Genomic DNA, 22605 nt, shown 5'->3' with positions numbered 1-22605 from the left:
AAGGTTTAATCCTTTACTACATCCCTATTTATGTACGAATTTCTCAGTCCTCGTTATTTAAAGTGTATCAAAATGGTCCCTAATTTTGAAAATTGATATCAATTGAGTCATTTCCCTCTGGTAGTTGTTCGCCCTAGAACACCCAGAACAATTGTAAACACATAAGTACTCTCTGCTTTTGGGTGAAAAACACTCTCTTATTAATTCAACAAAAATGATTCTTTGACACGGTTAAAGCAAATTACATTCATTTGACACGCGGTGGGCCCCGAAAACTGTCAACATCATGAAGGATAGTTTGGTCATTTGCTGGTGCTGAGTTGGCTTGTAAAAAAGTAAATGAAACGTTGCGTTTCACTTGCTGGCTTAGGATCTGTGTGTGGGATTTCAAATTTCGAAGACGCTCGAGTTAACTTGCTGGCTTAGGATGTGTGGGATTTCAAATTTCAAATGTTCGAGCTAGGGTTAGGATTGAGAGAGAACGAGAGATAACGAGAGAACGAGAGAGATCGAGGGAGAAAACACAAACCCTACTCCATTGCTGCCACCGGAGGCTGGACGTCATAGGAAAAGTTTGTACCAGCGAAGGTGTAGCCGAAGGCAAAGTTCGTACCGGACGTGCTCGATGTGGAGCGCGGAAGGTTTGTCCCCTTTGTTATTTCTCCCCTTTGTACCGTTTGAATAATATAAAGTATGATACTGTTGTTCCTTTGTTCTTTTCTCATAATTTGTCTATCTTTGTTTTTATTTTTGGTATATTATCGGAAACCCTAGACTAAAGGGGGAAATGTCGTGAGAGATAAAATTGTCGATTGGGCAAACCTGTAGGATTATTTACTGTCCTTAGTGTTTTTGGGCTTGCTTTGCTTATTTGCAAAAGGGAATATTGCAATAAATGGATGAAGTGTGAGATGATTAGAAGAAATGGAAAAAGGGTAGTGGCGATGGAGAGCTAGAGAGTGAAAAAGTTGCACGAAATCAGAGGGAATAGTGATTGGAATAGTTTGCAAAATGGCACCCACCCAGCACGGTTATTCTGCTCAGCAGCAGCACGAAATGCAACGCAAACGTTTCTAACTGTCTTGGCGCCAATGCTGGAGCTACTTCCCATGAACTGATTGAAATGATTCCCCTTTTTGTTATAGTCCGAAAACTCCCTGTCCATGCTGCATTCGCTCCCTCTATGTTCCTTAATTATTTTGTGTTTGATGATATTTTTTTTGCGTTAGAAAAAGGGAAATATTGTCATTAGAGTTGAACATCAGTTTAAGGTGTCCTGAATTTTTCATACATTTGCTTCTGGCACCATTTTATTTTTAATTTATGTATTGTATATGTTATGTACCTGCATCCACTGTTTTTTACTGAGTGATAAATTTGCTTTGGAATCCATCACATATATTTTATTTCTATCACTACTAGGTTGCCCTTTCTTGGTCAGTTGTATTAGCATTTTGCATTGTGCCCTGTTTGCCCCTAGATATATTGCGTGATTATGTTGTTTGTGGTTTGTATATGGTGTTTGGCCACTGTTATTTATAACTCCTTGGATTTTATGTAGAGAATGGTTTCATCTAATTTATGAATTTAAATATAGAGTATTCTTTCATAGAGCTAAGTGCTTGATTAACACCAAAAGTTTCTTTGTCCATTTTTTCTGTTTCTAGTGTCCTTGTGGAATCAGCTCTTACGAAATTAATTGTTTCTAGTGTCCTTCTTTGACCTTATATTCCCACATAAAAATATGGATTCCACCAATAATATTTATACAGGTTTCAATTTTTTCACCAATACGTGAAACATACTATCTTAACATAACTCTGAGGAATATTGTCAAGGTAAAGATTTTGGTGAACAATTTTCTATTGTACTATTATATATGTTGTAAACTTTTGTATGACTTTAAATGATACTCTCGGATTGTGCAGGTTTTTGGAAGTGATATTGGGGGCCCAACTGATGACCTAGTACGTCTATCAATACCAATTGATACCAACAAGCCTCCAACACGCTCCGTTGATGACATTCTATCGAAATTGATTCCACCTCTTCACAAACCTGAAGGCACTGGATGAAAGAAGAACAATATAAATGCAACAAGTTTAAAACTTTCATAATTTCCTTGCCTGTATTTCAGATTTATCGTTGTTGTTTGTTGTCGAATATTGTGCGTGGACACATGGATGTGTTATTTAGAAAAATTTGTGAACTACTTAACTTATGTTGATCAATTTGTTGTTGCATTAAGTGCTTATGTAATGTTCGTTATGTTATAAGTTTTATATGAAGTTCATTTCGTGAAAATTAAAAGTGTTTAACTTTATGGACAACTTTATTCGGTTATTTATTGAATTGGTTTTCTACAACAATACAAGTGGTTATTTATGCAATTTGGTTTTGTACACCATGACGAGCGTCCAATTTTCTGGAGGAGCGTCCAATTTTCTGGACGAGCGTCCAATTTTCTGGACGACCGTCCACTTCTGGACGACCGACTGAACGAGGGTCCTTCTGGATGAGCGTATGGACGAGCGTCCACATCTGGACGACCGTCGTTCTCGATGAGCGTCTGGACGACCGTCCATCTGGTCCAGCGTCTGCACGAGCGCTACACGAGCGTCCATGTGGCAGTGTCGGACCTAAGGACGAGCGTCCACTACCAGATCGAGCGTCCACTTCATATTCTGTGGACGACCGTCCTCTTGTTCGTGCAGGGGGCGACGAGCGTCAGCTTGCTTTGTGACGAGCGTCCTGGGCGACAGGGTGATGTGCTGAAACGCTGGACGCTCGGTCAGCTGTACAGAACGAACGCTAGGTCACGTGTAGAGAGCGCTCGTTCACTAAATGCATAGGCGCTGATTTGGTTACAATAACTGATTATGTTGTTAGACCTTTGTGGTTATTTCTGAATTTTATTTTGTACAACAATATTACTGGTTAAATTCAATATCAAAGTTTTAATTTTTTGATGCAGTAACTGGATATATGGACAACTTTATTCGGTTATGTTGTGTAACTGAATCTCTATTAATGGTGTGTTATAATGAATTTAATTATGTCATACAAAATGGTGCCTAAAAGTCAATTTTTTGTCCAATGGTGACCTGTGTTCAACTGACTGAGTACCTGTGTTGGACTTTCTGTACAAATTGGCAATTTCTCTCGGGTAATCGTTTACAGGGGTCCTGTAAACGATTACCAGCCCCTTTTTTCAGCAGTCTCACTCATTCCTTGCACAGCTTGCTCCTCCAACTCATGAGGGGTCTCCCCACCCTCCTTGGCCTCACATCACATCACCATCCACCCTCTCCCACCACTGGAACACCTGCACAAGCCTCAGACAGGTGCAGATTAGCATAAAAGTCAGTTTTTTGTCCAATGGTGACCTGTGTTCACCTTACTGAGTACCTGTGTTGGACTTTCTGTACAAATTCCCAATTTCTCTCGGGTAATCGTTTACAGGGGTCCTGTAAACGATTACCAGCCCCTTTTTTCAGCAGTCTCACTCATTCCTTGCACAGCTTGCTCCTCCAACTCATGAGGGGTCTCCCCACCCTCCTTGGCCTCACATCACATCACCATCCACCCTCTCCCACCACTGGAACACCTGCACAAGCCTCAGACAGGTGCAGATTAGCAGATTAGCAGATTAGCAAGGCTTGAACGAACGTCTTTTGCACCCTAAACCGCCAAACCCAAATGTTAAAAATATAATCTAGAAAACCCAAAATACCCCTCGCCCCGGTTCACTTTTTCTGGTTTGTTTTCAATTCACTGAGCCAATGCACAGACGCCACCTCCCGACACTGTAAAACAAATGACTACTATGAATTAGGAGACCATAACTATCACATAGATATTAGACCTTAATCTCAATTACCATGTCGAAAGAATTATAAATGATTTTATATATAATTTTTAAAAAGTTATTGAAAATTAAACAAATTTATTATATAATAATTTATATTTAGATAATAATATAAAACTATTTTCCAAACTAATGTCATAACGTTTTCTTTTCTTTTTATAAAAAGTTTGACCGTTTATTTATTTTATCTTAGTCGTATTTATGGCTCAATCTTCTATATATTTCATTTATTTTTATTTTTGGATTGAGTTTTGGAAAATTAAATAAAAAGGGGAAGTAAAAATTTATAAAATTATTTGAATTAATGAAAGAGAAGAAAATAAATAAGAAATAAGTTTTTTTATTATAATGAATATTAACAAAATACTAACTTATTTAGTGTTTTTTAAGTTAATGTTCGTCAAATTTTATCAATGCTAGTAAAATAAGTTTTACGTAAAGGTCAACCATATTTGTTTTTGCGAAGTCTCCAATTTTGTTTGCAAGGTTATAATAATAATTTTTGTATTTTGTATTTTGTATTTTTATATTTGGTAATATTTGAAACATTTTATTTAAGAAAATTAAAATTTAATAAATTTGAATTGTTCTATCCAAATGAAATATTTCAAAGAATAAATAATTTAAAATAAAAGCAATTCAAATATACAATATTTAATTTTTGTTTCAAAAAAATTGAAAAATTTCGTATCAAAGCTAAGGATTTTAATGGAATAGGGAGGTGAAGGCAGTAATTACAGCGGGGCTAGAAGTAACAGCCCGAGCCATTGTTTGGTGACAGTGAGTGGGGACGTGCGCTTTCAACCGTCGTTTCAAGGAGAGAGAGAAAAGGAAGAAAGTGTGGTGTTTAGCGCCGGTGGTATCCACAGCCATGAGGATCGTTCGCAGAGACATCGTTCCTAATGGACCTGGTAGCGTTAAGGTTCAATTCCTATTCTCCACACTTCAGTTTCCTTAGTTCCATGAAATTTCTTCTTCACGTTTATTCTGTGCACTATGCAGATGGTGGCGGTGGATTCCGATGATCTGTGGTTTGCGTATAACTTGATTCTTGGTTCGGGAGTCGGTTACGTGTAGGGAAGGTATTAGCACCCTACAACGCCTGCCCTAAGGCAGTACCTTTAACTAAATATGCGAATATGATGTGGTTTTCAAAATGTTTAACTATCCCCTAAAATAAGATTCTAAAGAAACAACATGTATTTTTTAGTTTTTTGGGCCCGACATGACCTTGCTCCTACGTATTCTCATTAAGAATGAGAAATCAGGGTTCCGTAGTTCTTTTAGACTGTTTGAAAATTTGTTTGAAAATTGATTGAGAATTTTGTTTGTAAAATGATTTTGGATTTTTGGGAAAGTGAACCTGATAAGGACTGGCCTTGCTCCTACGTATCTCCACTTTTGATGGAGAATCAAGGATCACGTAGTTCTGGCTAGAAAGATTGTTTGTTGATTGAAGATGTGAATGTTTTTAGTTTTTGAAGATTTTATATATTTTTGGTATTTTTATAAAAGACAGAAAATGTTTTCAGCACAAGGACGATGCGTGCGATCACACATGTGCTTAATATTTTTATAAAATGGAAAGATGTCTAGCACAAGGACGATGCGAACGATCACACATGTGCTTGACCTTTAAAGCATATTTTTTTGATTTTTAATTTATCTTTTAATTTTGCGTAATGAGCACTAGGCTGATGCGTATGATCGCACGAGTACTCACACGACTTTTTTTCTTATTATTTGCGTAATGAGCACTACGCTGATGCGTACGATCGCACGAGCACTCACACGGCTTTGTTTGTTTTATTTTATATTTTTATTTATATTTTTTATGAACAAATCCAACAAAATATAAGATGCAATATACAAGAGTGGAGTTATCACACAAAGGGCTACATACAGGAAAAAAAAAACAAATAATAAAGAAATAAAAATTTAAGAACAAAGCGAGAGAAACAAACCAACAAGAATAGGGGGTGCAGAGATAAAAACCAGTGTTGCATGCGGAGTAAAATTGGAGCTCCCTTAGTTTGGGCCAAAATCCCCTCTTTTTGACTTTGTGTCCGCCAGGGGTGTCAAGATGAAACTGGAGGTGCATTGAGTATCTGCTTGTCCGGCCCAATTCTTTTTTTTTATTTTTGCTTGCAGAAATGGATGGGCTTAAGCCCAAATGAAAGGAGGTGTACGGGTGAAAACCGGGGGTGCGTGAAGGAAACAATGTTTTTATTTTATTTTATTTTATTTATTTTATTTTTGTTTTTGGCTTATTAGTGAGAGCTGCAGGCCCAAGGCCTTTCCATTTTTCGGTTCATGAGACCCTTAGGGATTCCTCCCATTCTTACCAAAAGAAGCAAAGGTGTTCAAACGGCCACCGCACGCGACGCCACTGCCTCCGCCAAAACCGACTTCCGCCAGCTGCAGTCCGAGCCATCGCCGGTACGCTGACCACCGCCGCTCACCGCTGGAGTCCTCGCTCCCTTTTTTTCCTTCCCCTCGCGTGCGTGAGGCCGTCTCTGCCAAGCCGGCTGCCGCGAAGAGTCCTCCGCCTGATCTGTAATGTCGCCGGCAGTTCCCAGGCGTTTCCAAGGCCGCCACTGGCCGCAGCGTCAGATCTTGCCCCCTCCCCGCTATTGATGGTGATTTGGGAATGGGTTGGGTTATTTGGTTGTGTTGTGGTTAGTTTATGGGTGATGGTGTGAGAGGTTTTGGAGATGATTGATGAATAGGGGTTTTCGGAGTTAAGAGAGAATGGAGAGGGATTGGGTGGAGGCTATTCGGTGAGTGAGTGAGTTTCCCTCTTGGCTTGGGTAATTGAAAAATGGTAAGAATGGGTGATATGGTGACGGGAAATGTATTGGAGGTAGTGAGTGAGTTGTGAAGAAGAAATGGTTGGGATGATTACGGGTGAGAGGAGCAGAGGGGTTGGAGAATGGTCTGAGAAGTGTCTGATAGATGATGGATGTTGGCCGTGGGGTGTCGGTAGTGGTGTTTTACTGTCTGTGTGAAAAAAAATGAAAATGGCTTTGGTTTCTTTGACGGTTGAAAGATGAAGTTGAAGTTGGGTGGTTACGGGTATATCCGTGGGCGTGTGAATATGGGGATGAGTGTTTGGCTGTGTTTGATGGGTGCTAGAGGTGAGGTTGGGCCGTGGTAAGTCTTGAACGAGTGTTGGAGATCTAGGGTGTTGGTGACGAAAATGATAAAGAAGATGGACGTTGGTGGTTGAGTCTGGTTTGATGAGGAATTACGAGGGATGGAGAGTAGTCAAAGGTTGAGGTTTTTTATGGTTACAGTGGGCAGAGGTGGTTACGGGTGAAGGGAGTCAAGGAGTTTGAGGTTGATAGCCATGGGTGTTCCCAGTAGCCGTGTGTGTATTGGGGATGGTCGTGAAAGGCAAAGGCCTTGGTTGTGGCACTGGGTGAATGATGATTGAAGAGTAAAATGAAGAAGATCCCCCCAGTAACTGTGTGTGAATATGGAGGATGGATCCTCCTCAGCAGTGGACAATGCTTCAAGATGAAGAAGCCTCCCTCCGTTATTGCTTTTTTTTCGTCTCCGGAAATTAACCGCCCCCTCTGCTCTCTCCCAAAACCATTTAAAAACACTTTGCATCTTCATCACCTATTCCCTGATCCGGGATCTTACCTCGTCTTTTTCTTTGGTGAGACAAAAGAAAAAACATTGTTCAACTAATTCCGTAATCCGAAACTTCGTTTCCCTTTTCTTCTTGTTCACTTCCCAGGAGCTCAGACACATTCTGTGACATGGGACTTTCCTTGTTTTGTTTTTTTTTTTTACTTCCTAGGAGGTGATACACGATCCAGATTTGGGATTTTTGTTTTTATTTCTTTTATTATTTTTATTTGTTATTTTTTGTTATTTTATTATTATATTTTTTATTAAAACGGCAATAAGAGAAAAGACGAACGCCCCATCAAACGCACGAGTATAGAACGGCCGTTCACTATGGACACAGAAAAACATATCAAGACTGAACGTTCAACTACCAAAGAAAAATGACCGAACGCTATCAATATGAACAGGTAACGACGAACGACCGAAAGTATTTGAGGTCGAATGGTTTGAGGCCGAATGGCCGAAAAGGCTGAGCTACCTGGGCGAGCGCAAGAAGAGGGGGAACGAGCGGCAGAAGAGGGAGAACGAGCGCACAGGGCATAGGACGAGCGTTCAAAACCGAACGTTCAGTTAATAATATACAATTCATGACCGAACGTTCAACATCAAGACCGAACGTTCAACATCAAGACCGAACGTTCACTAAGAATAAACGTAACCGAACGTTCACTAACACATAATATGACGGAACGTTTGAACAACACAAGGCCGAACGTCCAACTCTGAATAGGCAAATCAAGGCCGAACGTTCAAAACATCAAGACCGAACGTTCAGTAACAAACACATCAAGGCCGAACGTTCAGCTCAGAATAAAGACAACAAGACCGAACGTTGAAAACATAAATAAGTGACCGAACGCTATTTTCTGATTGAATTGTATTTCAGCGAACGGCAGAAGATCATGCACCACTAGGCCGAACGTTCAAAACCGAACGCCATGTTAAACTCAAAACCATTAGGCCAAGACCGAACGCTCGCTACCTCAGAGGCTGAATGGTCGAACGACGGAACGCTTAGAGTGAGGATTACCGAACGTCAATGAGAATAAACTGGCCGAACGTCTGAGGACGAGCGTCGGAACAGTTGGAATGCGTGACGCTGAAAATTGCCGAACGTCAATGACACCAAATGGCTGAACGATTGAGGACGAGTGACCGAACGGTTGAAGCTGAGAATTGCCGAACGTCCGAGAGGTTTAATGGACGAACGGTCGAATAAAGCAAAGGACAAACGGTCGTGCAGGGCAGAGGACGAACGGTGGAGGGCGAATGCTTTTTATTTTTATTTTTTATTATTTTTTTATTTTTATTTATATATATATATATATATATTTTTTTTGTTTATTTTTAATTTGTATATATTTTTTTTATTTTATTATTCATTATTATTTATTTTCTTTTTTTTATTTTATTTTTTTTATTTTACAATCATGATGAAAATAAATACAACAAACCTAAAAGTCAATCCGGACGAAATTGGGTGTTCACAATAATATTGAACTATTTTTCACGTGCTTTCAATTTGATTATGCTATTAGATAGTTTGAGTTTAACCATGCCAATAGTGTAAAACAAGTTTTATATAATTATTTTGTATAGTTGTCCAGTCACACACAGAACGGGTTTTCAAGGAGATTAATTCTAATGATAAATAATTTAAAATAAAATGTAATTACTGTGTTCTGTTATTATTAATCAAATCTCTAAATATAAATCTATAAATATATATAAGGTAAAAAAAATAGGTAATTGTATTTAATACTTATTTAATAATTAAATTGTTTTTAACATGAAAACACCTCGTGACACTGTAAAACAAATGACTACTATGAATTAGGAGACCATAACTATCACATAGATATTAGACCTTAATCTCAATTACCATGTCGAAACAATTATAAATGATTTTATATATAATTTTTAAAAAGTTATTGAAAATTAAACAAATTTATTATATAATAATTTATATTTAGATAATAATATAAAACTATTTTCCAAACTAATGTCATAACATTTTCTTTTCTTTTTATAAAAAGTTTGACCGTTTATTTATTTTATCTTAGTCGTATTTATGGCTCAATCTTCTATATATTTCATTTATTTTTATTTTTGGATTGAGTTTTGGAAAATTAAATAAAAAGGGGAAGTAAAAATTTATAAAATTATTTGAATTAATGAAAGAGAAGAAAATAAATAAGAAATAAGTTTTTTTGCCTTAATAGAATAAGCTTAATACAATTTTTGCCTTAAATCCTAGATTAGATATGGTCCTTATAAGAACACTATATATAAAAAATTAAGCCAGTAAGATTTTCTACTTTACAGCTATTGATGGTCTACTTTACAGCTATTGATGGTCGACTTAAATTACAAATAATTTTATAAATGAAATAAGATTGCCTCGAATAACAAACTAACGACCAACTTATACATGTTTGCTGTGACTGAATGAATGTACTTTTAAATATTAATTTTCAAAAATACACAAACAGGATTTTAAAAAACAAAATTATAAACATTCATTTCCAATAACAATATATTAGCCAACTACTAGTCTATTATTTTAGACAGTTGCACGCTTGCCACAATCTCCAGAAAAACTCGGTTCTCCTAAACCAATTTGCTCACTCCATAGCTTTTAGCATTTGAACATCAACAATTATCCCCTTTAGCTAGGGATTACAGGACTGTTTACAATCATAATTACTCAACAGATTCATATACATGATGGGAAATCGAAAAGTATCAATTTTCAATACAAAGACCAATGAGCAAAGGAATTCACCCAAAAATATGGAACACTGGGTGATAAATGACTTGCAACTATTAATTGGCATTGTGGTTTATAGTACAAATTCCTCGTTCAATTATCCAGAAATCCGCAGTCCAGTATAAAAAAACACCAGGGAATGATGGAACACTAGTCCAGTATAATAAAACAGAGAGGAGCCATGGCCAACACTAACATGCTTGACCAACATTATCCATCACATCTCAATGTCTTCAAGATCTGGGAGAGGAAACCGAAGAATTGCAGCAATGCCACTTATCTGGGCTAGTTCTGTCCAGTAATATAAAGTTGACATATTCAATTTCAAACAGACAGGAAATTAGAACATAAAATGTTTGTTCAGAAATTTCATTTATTTCCGTGAAGCAGCTCTAAATAACAAAAGGGGGAAGAAAAAAAGGCATAACGTTTTAGTTTATATATTGTGATCTTATTACTTTTATTTTACCTTTTTCAATAATTGTTCACCATTCTCAGTCAATGAATTTCTAGGATCAATAATATCCCAAAAAGTTAAAGAATAATGAAATTAGTAAAACTTACGCTCTCCAGAGACATGCATGGATGAAAATACATGAACAGATCCTCCTGAATCCTTAACAGAGTTGACCAAGTTAACAAACTTTTGTCTTGTTGATATATCTGAATTCCTATAACCAAAAGCAAATAGTGAAGACACAACTCCATGGCAACATCAAACAGAGAATTTTCAGGATTAAATTCCAAATCCCAAGTTAACAAATAGGATGCGAAAGCAAATGCAAAGATGAAGTTAAGTGATAATGCTATATACGGGCTCAAAAGTAAAAACCAAAATATCTTTCTTTAAAACAAAACCTGAAGTAAAAGGTAGTTTGCAAAGAAGTTTGATCTAAACCAGTTTCAAAGATGAACAAAGAGATACATAAGATACACGGTTAAAATAAAACAAACAAAAAGAAAAAAGACGCAGGAAGCCAAAGTATGAATCTGATAGATCAATCCGGCATTTTGTCTTTCATTTAAGAATATTTTGCGATTATATCATGCAAACCTGAAAAGATCATCTGTGATGAGAAGAGTTTGTACAGCTAGGCGTTCATTGGCAACCTCAACATGTTTCATTCCATAACATGCGCGTGATGGATCCTGTTCCACATCAAATACATATTCAATCAGGATTTCCTATATTTCTGAAAATGCAATATTTAGGTAAGCTGTTTCTACAGCTTTGAAGAGACAATAATCCAAGGGAGAAACATGAGTACTCCTTTTATGCTAAGGTGATACTTCCTTTAGATTTTTTATTCTCACTCTAAACCAGATTTTTAATACTTTTTGTGCACAAGAATAAGAAAAAAAAATGTACTTTTGTAGAACAGACAGAAAAATAATGGTTTCCCATGATAAATCCTCTGGAACATGACTTTTTTTAGCTTACCCAGCATCCACCCAGTTACATTGGTAACTCTCAGATTGGGTTCAACAAATACTAAACATCATTACGTAAGAAGTATAATAAGGAGAAAGTATTAGCACAATATAATTGAGATAACTTTTACTTTCGATAAAAGTATGATGTTATTTGAATTTTAAACACCTAATAAAAATCTTAGAATGAAAAACAGAAAGCAAATTTGATGGAAGATATGCTTCTCATGCAATTCAATAAAGTAAACATCTAACTACATGGCATTCTAATCATAAAAATAGGCAAGGTTAACAAATGCATCTGAAAAGAAAACCTGACATTTGAAAGCATTTTGAAGAAATCCTTCATAACTCGAACCTGAAAAACAAGGAAATAAAAGCTTAACCCACACTCAATATAAAATAAGTAAACATAATACGGAATTTTTTCAGCAGTGCTAAAGAGAAAAGTAAAAGATACGGGCTTTGATGGTACCTCTTGTGCTGCTTTAGTATCTTTTATCAAATTCATGACATTTGGAGCATCCAAAACCTCCCTTAAACTATGCCTACAGATAATAAATAATTAGGCTAAAGAGATAAGATAAAGAAAATACAGCAGTGCCCACAAGCAATTGAACTTAAAAGTTAATCCTTAAAATAAGAGTCAGTTACTCTATGTTTGCAGCCATATTTTTTAAGTCAATACACATAAGAATATTACACAGAAGAAAGATTAAGCAAGTCAAGCCACAGTTAATTGATCAGCAAGCACAACAATCTTCACATGTTCATGTTAATTCTAATTACCTTACGAGGCTTTTGTAGCATACTAAAAAAGTAGGAAAATATGCAAATAAAGAAAGCAACCATACTTGTATCCTGAAGTTGTATGCACAAGAATGATGCGTGATTTGTTTTCAATAATAGCTCGCAACTGTCTTCGTTCTGCCTCCAAAAATAAGTGACGATGAAACTGATCCTGAAACAGAAACAGAATTTCAAAATCCTGTCTTCACTTAAGGAAGCAAAAACCACTAAAGATGATTTTATACTATTAATAATAATACATGCAAACACACAATCAAATTTGTAAATATTCACCACGAATAAAGCAAACAGGAAATAATTGCTCACCTTTGTAAATCCTGGACTTGCAATTACAGCACAACGAACCACGTTGAAATCGATATGTTTCAAGAAAGCCTAAACAGATTCGTAGAATTCCAGTATATTTGTCAATGCGCCTTTTACACTTTTTGTTGAATGTAAAATATATATGATTAAATATAAGAAAGAAATACTAGGGCAAAAGATCATGATAATATCCTCTTAACCAAGAGTAAAGAAACATATAAAATACATTCATTCATACAATAAGGAGATATTTGATAACTGGCATTCTCATTCTCATCCAGGCATCTAATATTATCCAACAAGATGCCCATATTTGGTGCATGGGTATGATATTATTACCGTGAGTATCTCATTGCTCGGGGAAAGGAAGTGGCTATAAGTCAACTAATGAAGAACACCAATTCAAAACTAGCTACACATATATAACATAATAAGAATCAGGTGATATAGCTTTGAGGGGTGTTTGAATTTGCATTATAGCATTAGCTTTAATTTCAGAAACACCTTAATTGAAAAAAAAATTATAAATCATAGTAAATCCATTTCAATTTTTTAATGTGGAATATGTATCACTAATGAGAATAAATGCTAAAGATAAGAAATTTAATTCCTTATTTACCTGCATAACATTCTCGAAGAACTTATCCAAAGCCTACAAAATGGAGGGATGCTTTAGAATTGTATCACTCAAGTTATATAATTCATTCACTGACGTCTTACAATAGGGTGACAGATCTTACTTTCTCATAACCAGCAATTGCAGGCCCATGCTTGCGAGGAATAGATGTTTCTATCCGCGATCGAGTAACAGTCATACTGTTTTATTGGATTAATACGATGAATCATTTCATTGTAATGACACAATTACATGGAAAACATAAACTAGAGTATCAACAAGAAGCAGAACGTGTATTTAATTTCCAGTGTTTGTGGTTACCCACAGAAATCAAAATAAAAATAACAGTGACCAAGTTTAATATGAGTGCTGAGCAAATTATCTTATGGATAAAATGCTATTATAAGTAATACATATAAATGAAACCTAGTAAATTTATAGCCAACCTTCTACCAACAAGGAGGATATGAGCTAATCCTTCCTGCATCAACACCACTGCTAGATCAGCACTTGCACCAGGATCTGCAAAATATGCATGGGATTTTCATTCACAGTTTTGATTACTAAGATTTACACCAACAGTCAGACAACAAATGACCACACGAGGATTGTTAACCCTTTGTTTGCTTGAAAAACATGACTGGTTCTATATGATAATTTATTTCATTCTTTCCACCATTTTTCTAAAACAACTATTTAAAGGTGTGCAGGAGATTTAAGACATCTGATAAAGTAGAAATTCAACAATTTTATCAAGTGAAAATAGGTAAAGTAATATCTTCATTCTTCAAATTAGAATATTTTGTAATTTCCACGCAAACAGACTACGCCACTAAAATTTCCATAATTATAAATATCTATAAAAGAATTGAGACATTCATATAATTTGATACGTACCAGAGGCCTGCTGTAGCACCTCCAAAGCCAAAGAATCCCAAACATCCTACAAGAGGCAGAATATAATATTCAGTAATTGTGATTCAAAAAGGTACCAGTGGGCTGCGAACTATATCACAATGTGATTTTCATAAAGATTCCTCACCACTCATTTCTTAGGTTACATTTTCTATTCTAACCATAATGGCACAGTGATAAATACAAGCAAAAGGCCTGGCTTATATGCATATGAAGCACGAGTTTAACATTGCGAAATGATTTGTAACAAGAAGCACAATGATTCAAGAGAAAATACCTTTCTGACCACAAACCGTCGCTGCAGTTCAAGTTCTAGAGTATGGAAAGCTCCTATCTGCAACGAGTTACAAAGATGAAAACTTAAGTTCGGCAGTAACAATTTGGAGAAGAAATCTGGATGACAGTCGCAGTTCACTACCTTGACATGTTCATTCTCTAAAATGTTCTTTCCACGAACACGCAGAATAGAACCTTCTTTGTCATAATCAGCAACCTAGTATAAAACAAAATCAAGATAACACAACCTGAAAAACCGAACAGAAATCCTACTGATAGCACAAATACCTCTTCGACTTTAATTTCCAGTTTGAGCTTAACGCGCTCTGCATCTCGACCGCCATGAGCGGCCTCTCTAACAACCTTCCTATTAAAGTTAGGACAAGCAAGAAAACGAAAGAAATATGAAAATTGAAAAACAGATTATGCGATCAAAGAAAGCAAGAATTGAGAGAAAATAGCACCTAACAGTAACGGCCATGACAGAGTCTCCGGGAGCAATCAAGTTATACGCAAACCACAGATCATCGGAATCCACCGCCACCATCTGCATAGTGCACAGAATAAACGTGAAGAAGAAATTTCATGGAACTAAGGAAACTGAAGTGTGGAGAATAGGAATTGAACCTTAACGCTACCAGGTCCATTAGGAACGATGTCTCTGCGAACGATCCTCATGGCTGTGGATACCACCGGCGCTAAACACCACACTTTCTTCCTTTTCTCTCTCTCCTTGAAACGACGGTTGAAACTTTAGGTTTTAAGAATAAATAAATATTCTATTCATTTAAAAAATATATTTTTAATAGTTGAATAAAACATTAATTAAAATATAAATCTTTGTATCAATATAAAAATATAAAAACTATAAAACACATTAATAAAAATATAAAAACTATAAAACAAAATTTCATTGAACTCTTGACTTCAAAATAAACTTATGTGAGTTATCATTATAACTTTTCACATCTCAACTTACTGACATATTAAAGTGCATCAAAGATTGCTTAAAAGTTATTTATACTTTTATATTATTATTATATAAAGATTATTCACTATCCTTTAAGCATTCTTTTATCAAAATAATTATTTACGAATTTTTCCTTTTAAGTGACTTTTTTTATAAAAAAATTACCATTTTTTTTAAATTTAACTATTTTTCCAAGCTAAAAGAACTATTTATAATAAAAAAGTTATCTAAAAAAGAAAACATTGCAATTATTTAAAAATATTTTTAATTATGATAACAATTTTATTAGTTTTTATTATCATAAAAGAAAATGAATGTTTATGCATGTATTTTTACTAGTTAAAATAAAAAAAAAATATGAAAACACAGTATTAAACTCATATAAAAGTTATACTTCATCACAAACTATATTTATTATTAAAATATTTAAATGAATAGAAAAGGTTAATTACAATTTTTTTCCCAATATTTTAAACTTTGATTCATTGAAAAGGTGATTGCCCTTAATTGAAAAGGTGATTCAATAGAGCTTTTTGGTATCTTTACCATAGATTTTGTGATGTGACGCTCCATCCACCACCTCATCTTCTCTTTAGAAATTTCTAATTTTTTTAAAATTCTAAATTCATCCATTTTATTTTTTATTTTTATCAATTTTATTTTTTATTTTTTAAAACCTCAATTTCAATCTCTTCTTACTTTTACTTTCCCTTTCATTCTTGGCAACAAGTCTCTATCTCCAACTGTCATTTTTTCTCTTTCTCTTAATTTTCACTTCCGTTAATTGCTGTCTCCATCTTGCAAAATTTGAAAGAAAATGAAAAATGTTGTGTTAATGGAAGTGGAAATTAAGAGAAAGAGAAAGTGAAGGTGAGAAGAGATTGGGATTTGGATTTAAAAACATAAAAAGTAAAATTGGTAAAAGTAAAAAGTGTAAATTTGGAATTTAAAAAAAAAAATGAGAAGGTGTAGAGAGAAGATGGGGTGGTGTAGGGAGCATCAAACTCTAACTTTTTCTATTAAACATAGAGCTGTCAAAACGGGTAATCTGGCTCGACCCAGTCCGGCCTACACGGCTCACTACGGGTTGGTTACTTAGTAAGCCAACCCAACCCGGCTCACTTATTAGCAAGCTAAACAAATTTGAATTGAGTCCGACCCACCACGGGTTGGTGGGTTAAATGGGTTGACTCAGTAGCTCATTTATAGTGTTGTCAAAATAGGTTGTAACCCGCAAGCCAACTCGTTCTATCACGGATTTGAGCTGGGTTGGGTTTAAAAAAAATGTAATTATTTTATGCGGGTTAATTTTCTCGGTTCACTCAAATTAAACCTGTGATAAGTCGGATTGAATTTGTGGTGAACCAGATTAACTCACCAACCCACCTAATTTAATTTAATTATTTATTATTTTGTATTTCAATATTATTAGTTAACCGTTTTTTTATTATATTGTAGATGAGATAGAAAAATGTTTCAAAAGAGAAAAATATTATAAATTTATCTATTCAAGACTCTAATATTATACAACTAATAAAAATTAAATATTAAAAATTTTATTTGTTTGTCTTTTGTACTTATTTTTGGATTTCGCTTGAATTATATCATATATTTTTTTTTACTTTAAATTGTCTTTAACATCATTTTAAAATAAAATTTATTTATATTTGAATTAAAAAAATTATAATATTTTAATTTAAAAAAACTTATAATTTTTTTAATTTAAAAAAGAACTTATAATTAAGGAGCTAAATAAAAAATTATAAATTGCTATTAGAAATTGTGACTCTTACTTCATAATAAAAAATCTATAAAATGATATTAAAAATTATGTAGGACCCTAAACATGGCAACAATTAAGATTAAGACATTGTATAATAAGTTTACCTAGGGAATCCTACAAAATATCCTTCATTTTAAGGAACTTGTTTAAATTGACTGAAATATGCAGAAAACAAAACACAAATGTGTTACATTCTAAGTCATGTTGGGCTTAATTCCAAGGATGGACATAAGAAATTGGAGTTTCTCCTTGATTTCTAAGGGGTGGATGGAGTTCTCATTGAGAGATGTTGGAGGCTCAACTCCAGTGAAGATGTAAAGAGCCTTCAATTCATCTGCACATGATGCTTCCTTTCTACCTTCATATCCTACTATCTTCCTTATCACATTAATCTCTTTCCACATCTTCTCATCACCCAATACTACCTGCAAAAGCTTCAGTAAACACTCCCATAATAATCAAATATGTTGCAATAAAACTTTTAGTTTATGTATATAAGTTTAATCATACACTAAGTGAATTATTTCCACATAGAATGCAATTAATTAGGCATTGACCTCTTCAGAAGAAGAGATAATGTTTTCTTCAGAGGAGCATTCAGATGGCCAAGACTCTTGTTCTACAGAGGAAACAAGAACCTCCATAGAATCTGTGCGTCTGCCAATAATTGAAGATTCTGCAACATACAAATTAATTCAGATATCAGGGCTCAAAACAAAAGTTAGTCCTCTAGACACTGTAAAATGGCAGACATATTCTATGGTCCATACCTTCATGCAAATCAATTGTGTATGTCTTCTCATCAGGGTCTATCTGTTTTCCATCAAACAAATCATGTGCACTTTCATTAGCAATTTCTCTAGCTTCTGCATCTTCCAAGTACATCCTTTCATTTAACTTATGCATATGAGATTCTTGATTTTCTGAGTCCTGAGAAGAGTTCTCATCCATTTGAATGTTATAAACCATTGATTCTATTGGTGAAGCTTCAATTGGTTCAGCTGGAATCAGTAGTTCAGAAGGTTCGGCCAATGACTTCCTTGAATCATTTGTGGTGTCAAATTCTTTTCCTTCTAACATGATATCCATATTTTCATCATTTCTTGAATGAAGCATCTCCTCCCGTAGATTTGGATCTTCTTCCTTTCTCAAGTCTTCTCCAGTTTCCCCAATGGTACTATGTTCTTCTGCCAATGATTCTTCCATATCTTCAACAGAACCAATTCTTTTACCCCTTTCATCTGCCCCTCTACATATTCCTTCTGCATATTCTCCTCTCTCCCTAGTCTTATCAGTTCTACCCTCATCTCTAATTTTTTCTAACAGTCCCTTTGTTTCTCTTTGTAACTCTGCTTCCTCTGTATCACCCTCCATGGGCTGATCCTGGGATTCATGTAAAAACAAAGTTTTAACCTCAAAGGGAGTCTTAAATTCTTCATAGTCCTCACTAAATGGCTGCACTTGCACTCCATTATTTTCTCCTGGTGAGTTTTCTTCAATTCCATCAGTGGCATATTCTTCTCGTGGACCACACTCACTCCCCACTGTCACATTTTCTCCATTCTTCATACCAAAACCATCGATTTCAATGTCTCTCTTTGCTTCATCTACAAGGGCTTGTTCCTCTCTATATATCTGCATATCATCACAACCACCCTGCTTAAAACATATCCTTTTAAGCAATGGGGGATTCTGGAGAGTAGGCCTGGGGAGCAATTTACTCATTAAATTCTGAGTGCATACATAGCTAGCCAAGAAAACTGCATAAGGCATAGAAAGAGCAATGACAATAACAGAAGCCACCGCAAGAGGTGGAACAAGCACAGGAGCAGCTGAAGCTATGAAACCAGCCACTAAGATCTTCTTTCCAACACAGACTCCCATTTTGAGCAGCCACCTCATCATGCAACCATTTGCAGCATTACTTTTGGACGAGTATTTTCTAGTATCCCACTCTTCATCTTCCGCTTCTTCAAATTCCATCCTATAATATATACACCAACAAATGCTATTGAAAGTTGAAAAAAAAACTTGTGATATGTCTAGAGATTAAAGAGGTTTTCTCTATGCATGTCTATACGCCTTACATCAACATTACTAATTAGCAAGTGAATAGAGTGAAAACGCAAGTGAATAGAGTGAAAACGGTAAGAGAACGATGCAGTCCAGGAGGAGAGGGAAGATAATAGAAGAATGTGGATCAGAGTTGTACCTGAACAGATTGTAAGATAAACAAGCTTGAAATCCCCAACCTCTAAAAGCTAACATGCTACTGTGTTTTTCATCCTCGTTCTGATTCTCAGCAGCATGTTGGGCAAAATGAGAAGTGTGTGTGATTCATTATTACAATATAGTTGTTGATGACACGTGCTATAAAGAGAGGGTTCAGTTGACAAATGTAGGCTAAGTAGAGTGCTACCTCGGTTTTATTTTGCATGTAACATTCAATATTAAATAGAACAAAAATGATTCTTTGACACGGTTAAAGCAAATTACATTCATTTGACACGCGGTGGGCCCCGAAAACTGTCAACATCATGAAGGATAGTTTGGTCATTTGCTGGTGCTGAGTTGGCTTGTAAAAAAGTAAATGAAACGTTGCGTTTCACTTGCTGGCTTAGGATCTGTGTGTGGGATTTCAAATTTCGAAGACGCTCGAGTTAACTTGCTGGCTTAGTAGGATGTGTGGGATTTCAAATTTCAAATGTTCGAGCTAGGGTTAGGATTGAGAGAGAACGAGAGATAACGAGAGAACGAGAGAGATCGAGGGAGAAAACACAAACCCTACTCCATTGCTGCCACCGGAGGCTGGACGTCATAGGAAAAGTTTGTACCAGCGAAGGTGTAGCCGAAGGCAAAGTTCGTACCGGACGTGCTCGATGTGGAGCGCGGAAGGTTTGTCCCCTTTGTTATTTCTCCCCTTTGTACCGTTTGAATAATATAAAGTATGATACTGTTGTTCCTTTGTTCTTTTCTCATAATTTGTCTATCTTTGTTTTTATTTTTGGTATATTATCGGAAACCCTAGACTAAAGGGGGAAATGTCGTGAGAGATAAAATTGTCGATTGGGCAAACCTGTAGGATTATTTACTGTCCTTAGTGTTTTTGGGCTTGCTTTGCTTATTTGCAAAAGGGAATATTGCAATAAATGGATGAAGTGTGAGATGATTAGAAGAAATGGAAAAAGGGTAGTGGCGATGGAGAGCTAGAGAGTGAAAAAGTTGCACGAAATCAGAGGGAATAGTGATTGGAATAGTTTGCAAAATGGCACCCACCCAGCACGGTTATTCTGCTCAGCAGCAGCACGAAATGCAACGCAAACGTTTCTAACTGTCTTGGCGCCAATGCTGGAGCTACTTCCCATGAACTGATTGAAATGATTCCCCTTTTTGTTATAGTCCGAAAACTCCCTGTCCATGCTGCATTCGCTCCCTCTATGTTCCTTAATTATTTTGTGTTTGATGATATTTTTTTTGCGTTAGAAAAAGGGAAATATTGTCATTAGAGTTGAACATCAGTTTAAGGTGTCCTGAATTTTTCATACATTTGCTTCTGGCACCATTTTATTTTTAATTTATGTATTGTATATGTTATGTACCTGCATCCACTGTTTTTTACTGAGTGATAAATTTGCTTTGGAATCCATCACATATATTTTATTTCTATCACTACTAGGTTGCCCTTTCTTGGTCAGTTGTATTAGCATTTTGCATTGTGCCCTGTTTGCCCCTAGATATATTGCGTGATTATGTTGTTTGTGGTTTGTATATGGTGTTTGGCCACTGTTATTTATAACTCCTTGGATTTTATGTAGAGAATGGTTTCATCTAATTTATGAATTTAAATATAGAGTATTCTTTCATAGAGCTAAGTGCTTGATTAACACCAAAAGTTTCTTTGTCCATTTTTTCTGTTTCTAGTGTCCTTGTGGAATCAGCTCGTACGAAATTAATTGTTTCTAGTGTCCTTCTTTGACCTTATATTCCCACATAAAAATATGGATTCCACCAATAATATTTATACAGGTTTCAATTTTTTCACCAATACGTGAAACATACTATCTTAACATAACTCTGAGGAATATTGTCAAGGTAAAGATTTTGGTGAACAATTTTCTATTGTACTATTATATATGTTGTAAACTTTTGTATGACTTTAAATGATACTCTCGGATTGTGCAGGTTTTTGGAAGTGATATTGGGGGCCCAACTGATGACCTAGTACGTCTATCAATACCAATTGATACCAACAAGCCTCCAACACGCTCCGTTGATGACATTCTATCGAAATTGATTCCACCTCTTCACAAACCTGAAGGCACTGGATGAAAGAAGAACAATATAAATGCAACAAGTTTAAAACTTTCATAATTTCCTTGCCTGTATTTCAGATTTATCGTTGTTGTTTGTTGTCGAATATTGTGCGTGGACACATGGATGTGTTATTTAGAAAAATTTGTGAACTACTTAACTTATGTTGATCAATTTGTTGTTGCATTAAGTGCTTATGTAATGTTCGTTATGTTATAAGTTTTATATGAAGTTCATTTCGTGAAAATTAAAAGTGTTTAACTTTATGGACAACTTTATTCGGTTATTTATTGAATTGGTTTTCTACAACAATACAAGTGGTTATTTATGCAATTTGGTTTTGTACACCATGACGAGCGTCCAATTTTCTGGAGGAGCGTCCAATTTTCTGGACGAGCGTCCAATTTTCTGGACGACCGTCCACTTCTGGACGACCGACTGAACGAGGGTCCTTCTGGATGAGCGTATGGACGAGCGTCCACATCTGGACGACCGTCGTTCTCGATGAGCGTCTGGACGACCGTCCATCTGGTCCAGCGTCTGCACGAGCGCTACACGAGCGTCCATGTGGCAGTGTCGGACCTAAGGACGAGCGTCCACTACCAGATCGAGCGTCCACTTCATATTCTGTGGACGACCGTCCTCTTGTTCGTGCAGGGGGCGACGAGCGTCAGCTTGCTTTGTGACGAGCGTCCTGGGCGACAGGGTGATGTGCTGAAACGCTGGACGCTCGGTCAGCTGTACAGAACGAACGCTAGGTCACGTGTAGAGAGCGCTCGTTCACTAAATGCATAGGCGCTGATTTGGTTACAATAACTGGTTATGTTGTTAGACCTTTGTGGTTATTTCTGAATTTTATTTTGTACAACAATATTACTGGTTAAATTCAATATCAAAGTTTTAATTTTTT

The 22605-nt window shown here is 35.8% G+C and overlaps 2 protein-coding genes and 2 long non-coding RNA genes across 4 annotated transcripts; 2 read left to right on the top strand and 2 right to left on the bottom strand.

Moving 5' to 3' along the window:
* Positions 1-246: 246 nt before the first annotated feature.
* On the top strand, positions 247-2288 carry LOC148200458 (uncharacterized). The gene is made up of 2 exons (XR_015785763.1): positions 247-641; positions 1929-2288. It is a non-coding gene; the product is annotated as an uncharacterized LOC148200458 (long non-coding RNA).
* Positions 2289-10097: 7809 nt separating this feature from the next.
* Positions 10098-15406, bottom strand: LOC124833109 (protein PELOTA 1-like). Its single transcript, XM_088113920.1, has 16 exons — positions 15259-15406; positions 15096-15178; positions 14920-14998; positions 14774-14848; positions 14633-14689; positions 14338-14383; positions 13887-13962; positions 13565-13640; positions 13444-13476; positions 12825-12893; positions 12563-12669; positions 12184-12256; positions 12028-12066; positions 11332-11426; positions 10842-10948; positions 10098-10568 (listed from the first exon to the last, which is right to left on the bottom strand). The coding sequence occupies exons 1-16, from the start codon at positions 15307-15309 to the stop codon at positions 10495-10497; spliced, it is 1140 nt and encodes a 379-aa protein (XP_087970046.1). The 5' UTR covers positions 15310-15406; the 3' UTR covers positions 10098-10494.
* Positions 15407-17398: 1992 nt separating this feature from the next.
* On the bottom strand, positions 17399-19707 carry LOC124833108 (uncharacterized). Its single transcript, XM_088113996.1, has 4 exons — positions 19597-19707; positions 18155-19368; positions 17942-18060; positions 17399-17809 (listed from the first exon to the last, which is right to left on the bottom strand). Exons 1-4 carry the CDS (start codon positions 19650-19652, stop codon positions 17579-17581), a joined length of 1620 nt encoding a protein of 539 aa, XP_087970122.1. The 5' UTR covers positions 19653-19707; the 3' UTR covers positions 17399-17578.
* Positions 19708-19861: 154 nt separating this feature from the next.
* LOC148200457 (uncharacterized) lies at positions 19862-21926 on the top strand. Its single transcript, XR_015785754.1, has 2 exons — positions 19862-20279; positions 21567-21926. It is a non-coding gene; the product is annotated as an uncharacterized LOC148200457 (long non-coding RNA).
* Positions 21927-22605: the final 679 nt, after the last annotated feature.

This window comes from Vigna umbellata, chromosome 4, assembly GCF_029865625.1.
Source record: "Vigna umbellata cultivar VRB3 chromosome 4, Vumbellata_1.0, whole genome shotgun sequence".
NCBI classification, from domain to species: domain Eukaryota; kingdom Viridiplantae; phylum Streptophyta; class Magnoliopsida; order Fabales; family Fabaceae; genus Vigna; species Vigna umbellata.
This window is presented reverse-complemented; position numbering and strand designations above follow the sequence as displayed.

Excerpts from the sequence above, each read along its gene's own strand:
- LOC124833109 (XM_088113920.1), bottom strand. The coding sequence starts at position 15,309 with ATGAGGATCGTTCGCAGAGACATCGTTCCTAATGGACCTGGTAGCGTT. Across the intron at positions 14,384-14,632 it reads GACGGTTTGTGGTCAGAAAG|GATGTTTGGGATTCTTTGGC; the intron begins GTATTTTCTCTT and ends TGCCTCTTGTAG. Across the intron at positions 13,477-13,564 it reads CAATTGCTGGTTATGAGAAA|GCTTTGGATAAGTTCTTCGA; the intron begins GTAAGATCTGTC and ends TCCATTTTGTAG.
- LOC124833108 (XM_088113996.1), bottom strand. The coding sequence starts at position 19,652 with ATGTTAGCTTTTAGAGGTTGGGGATTTCAAGCTTGTTTATCTTACAAT. Across the intron at positions 18,061-18,154 it reads CACAATTGATTTGCATGAAG|AATCTTCAATTATTGGCAGA; the intron begins GTATGGACCATA and ends TGTATGTTGCAG. Across the intron at positions 17,810-17,941 it reads TTATCTCTTCTTCTGAAGAG|GTAGTATTGGGTGATGAGAA; the intron begins GTCAATGCCTAA and ends AAGCTTTTGCAG.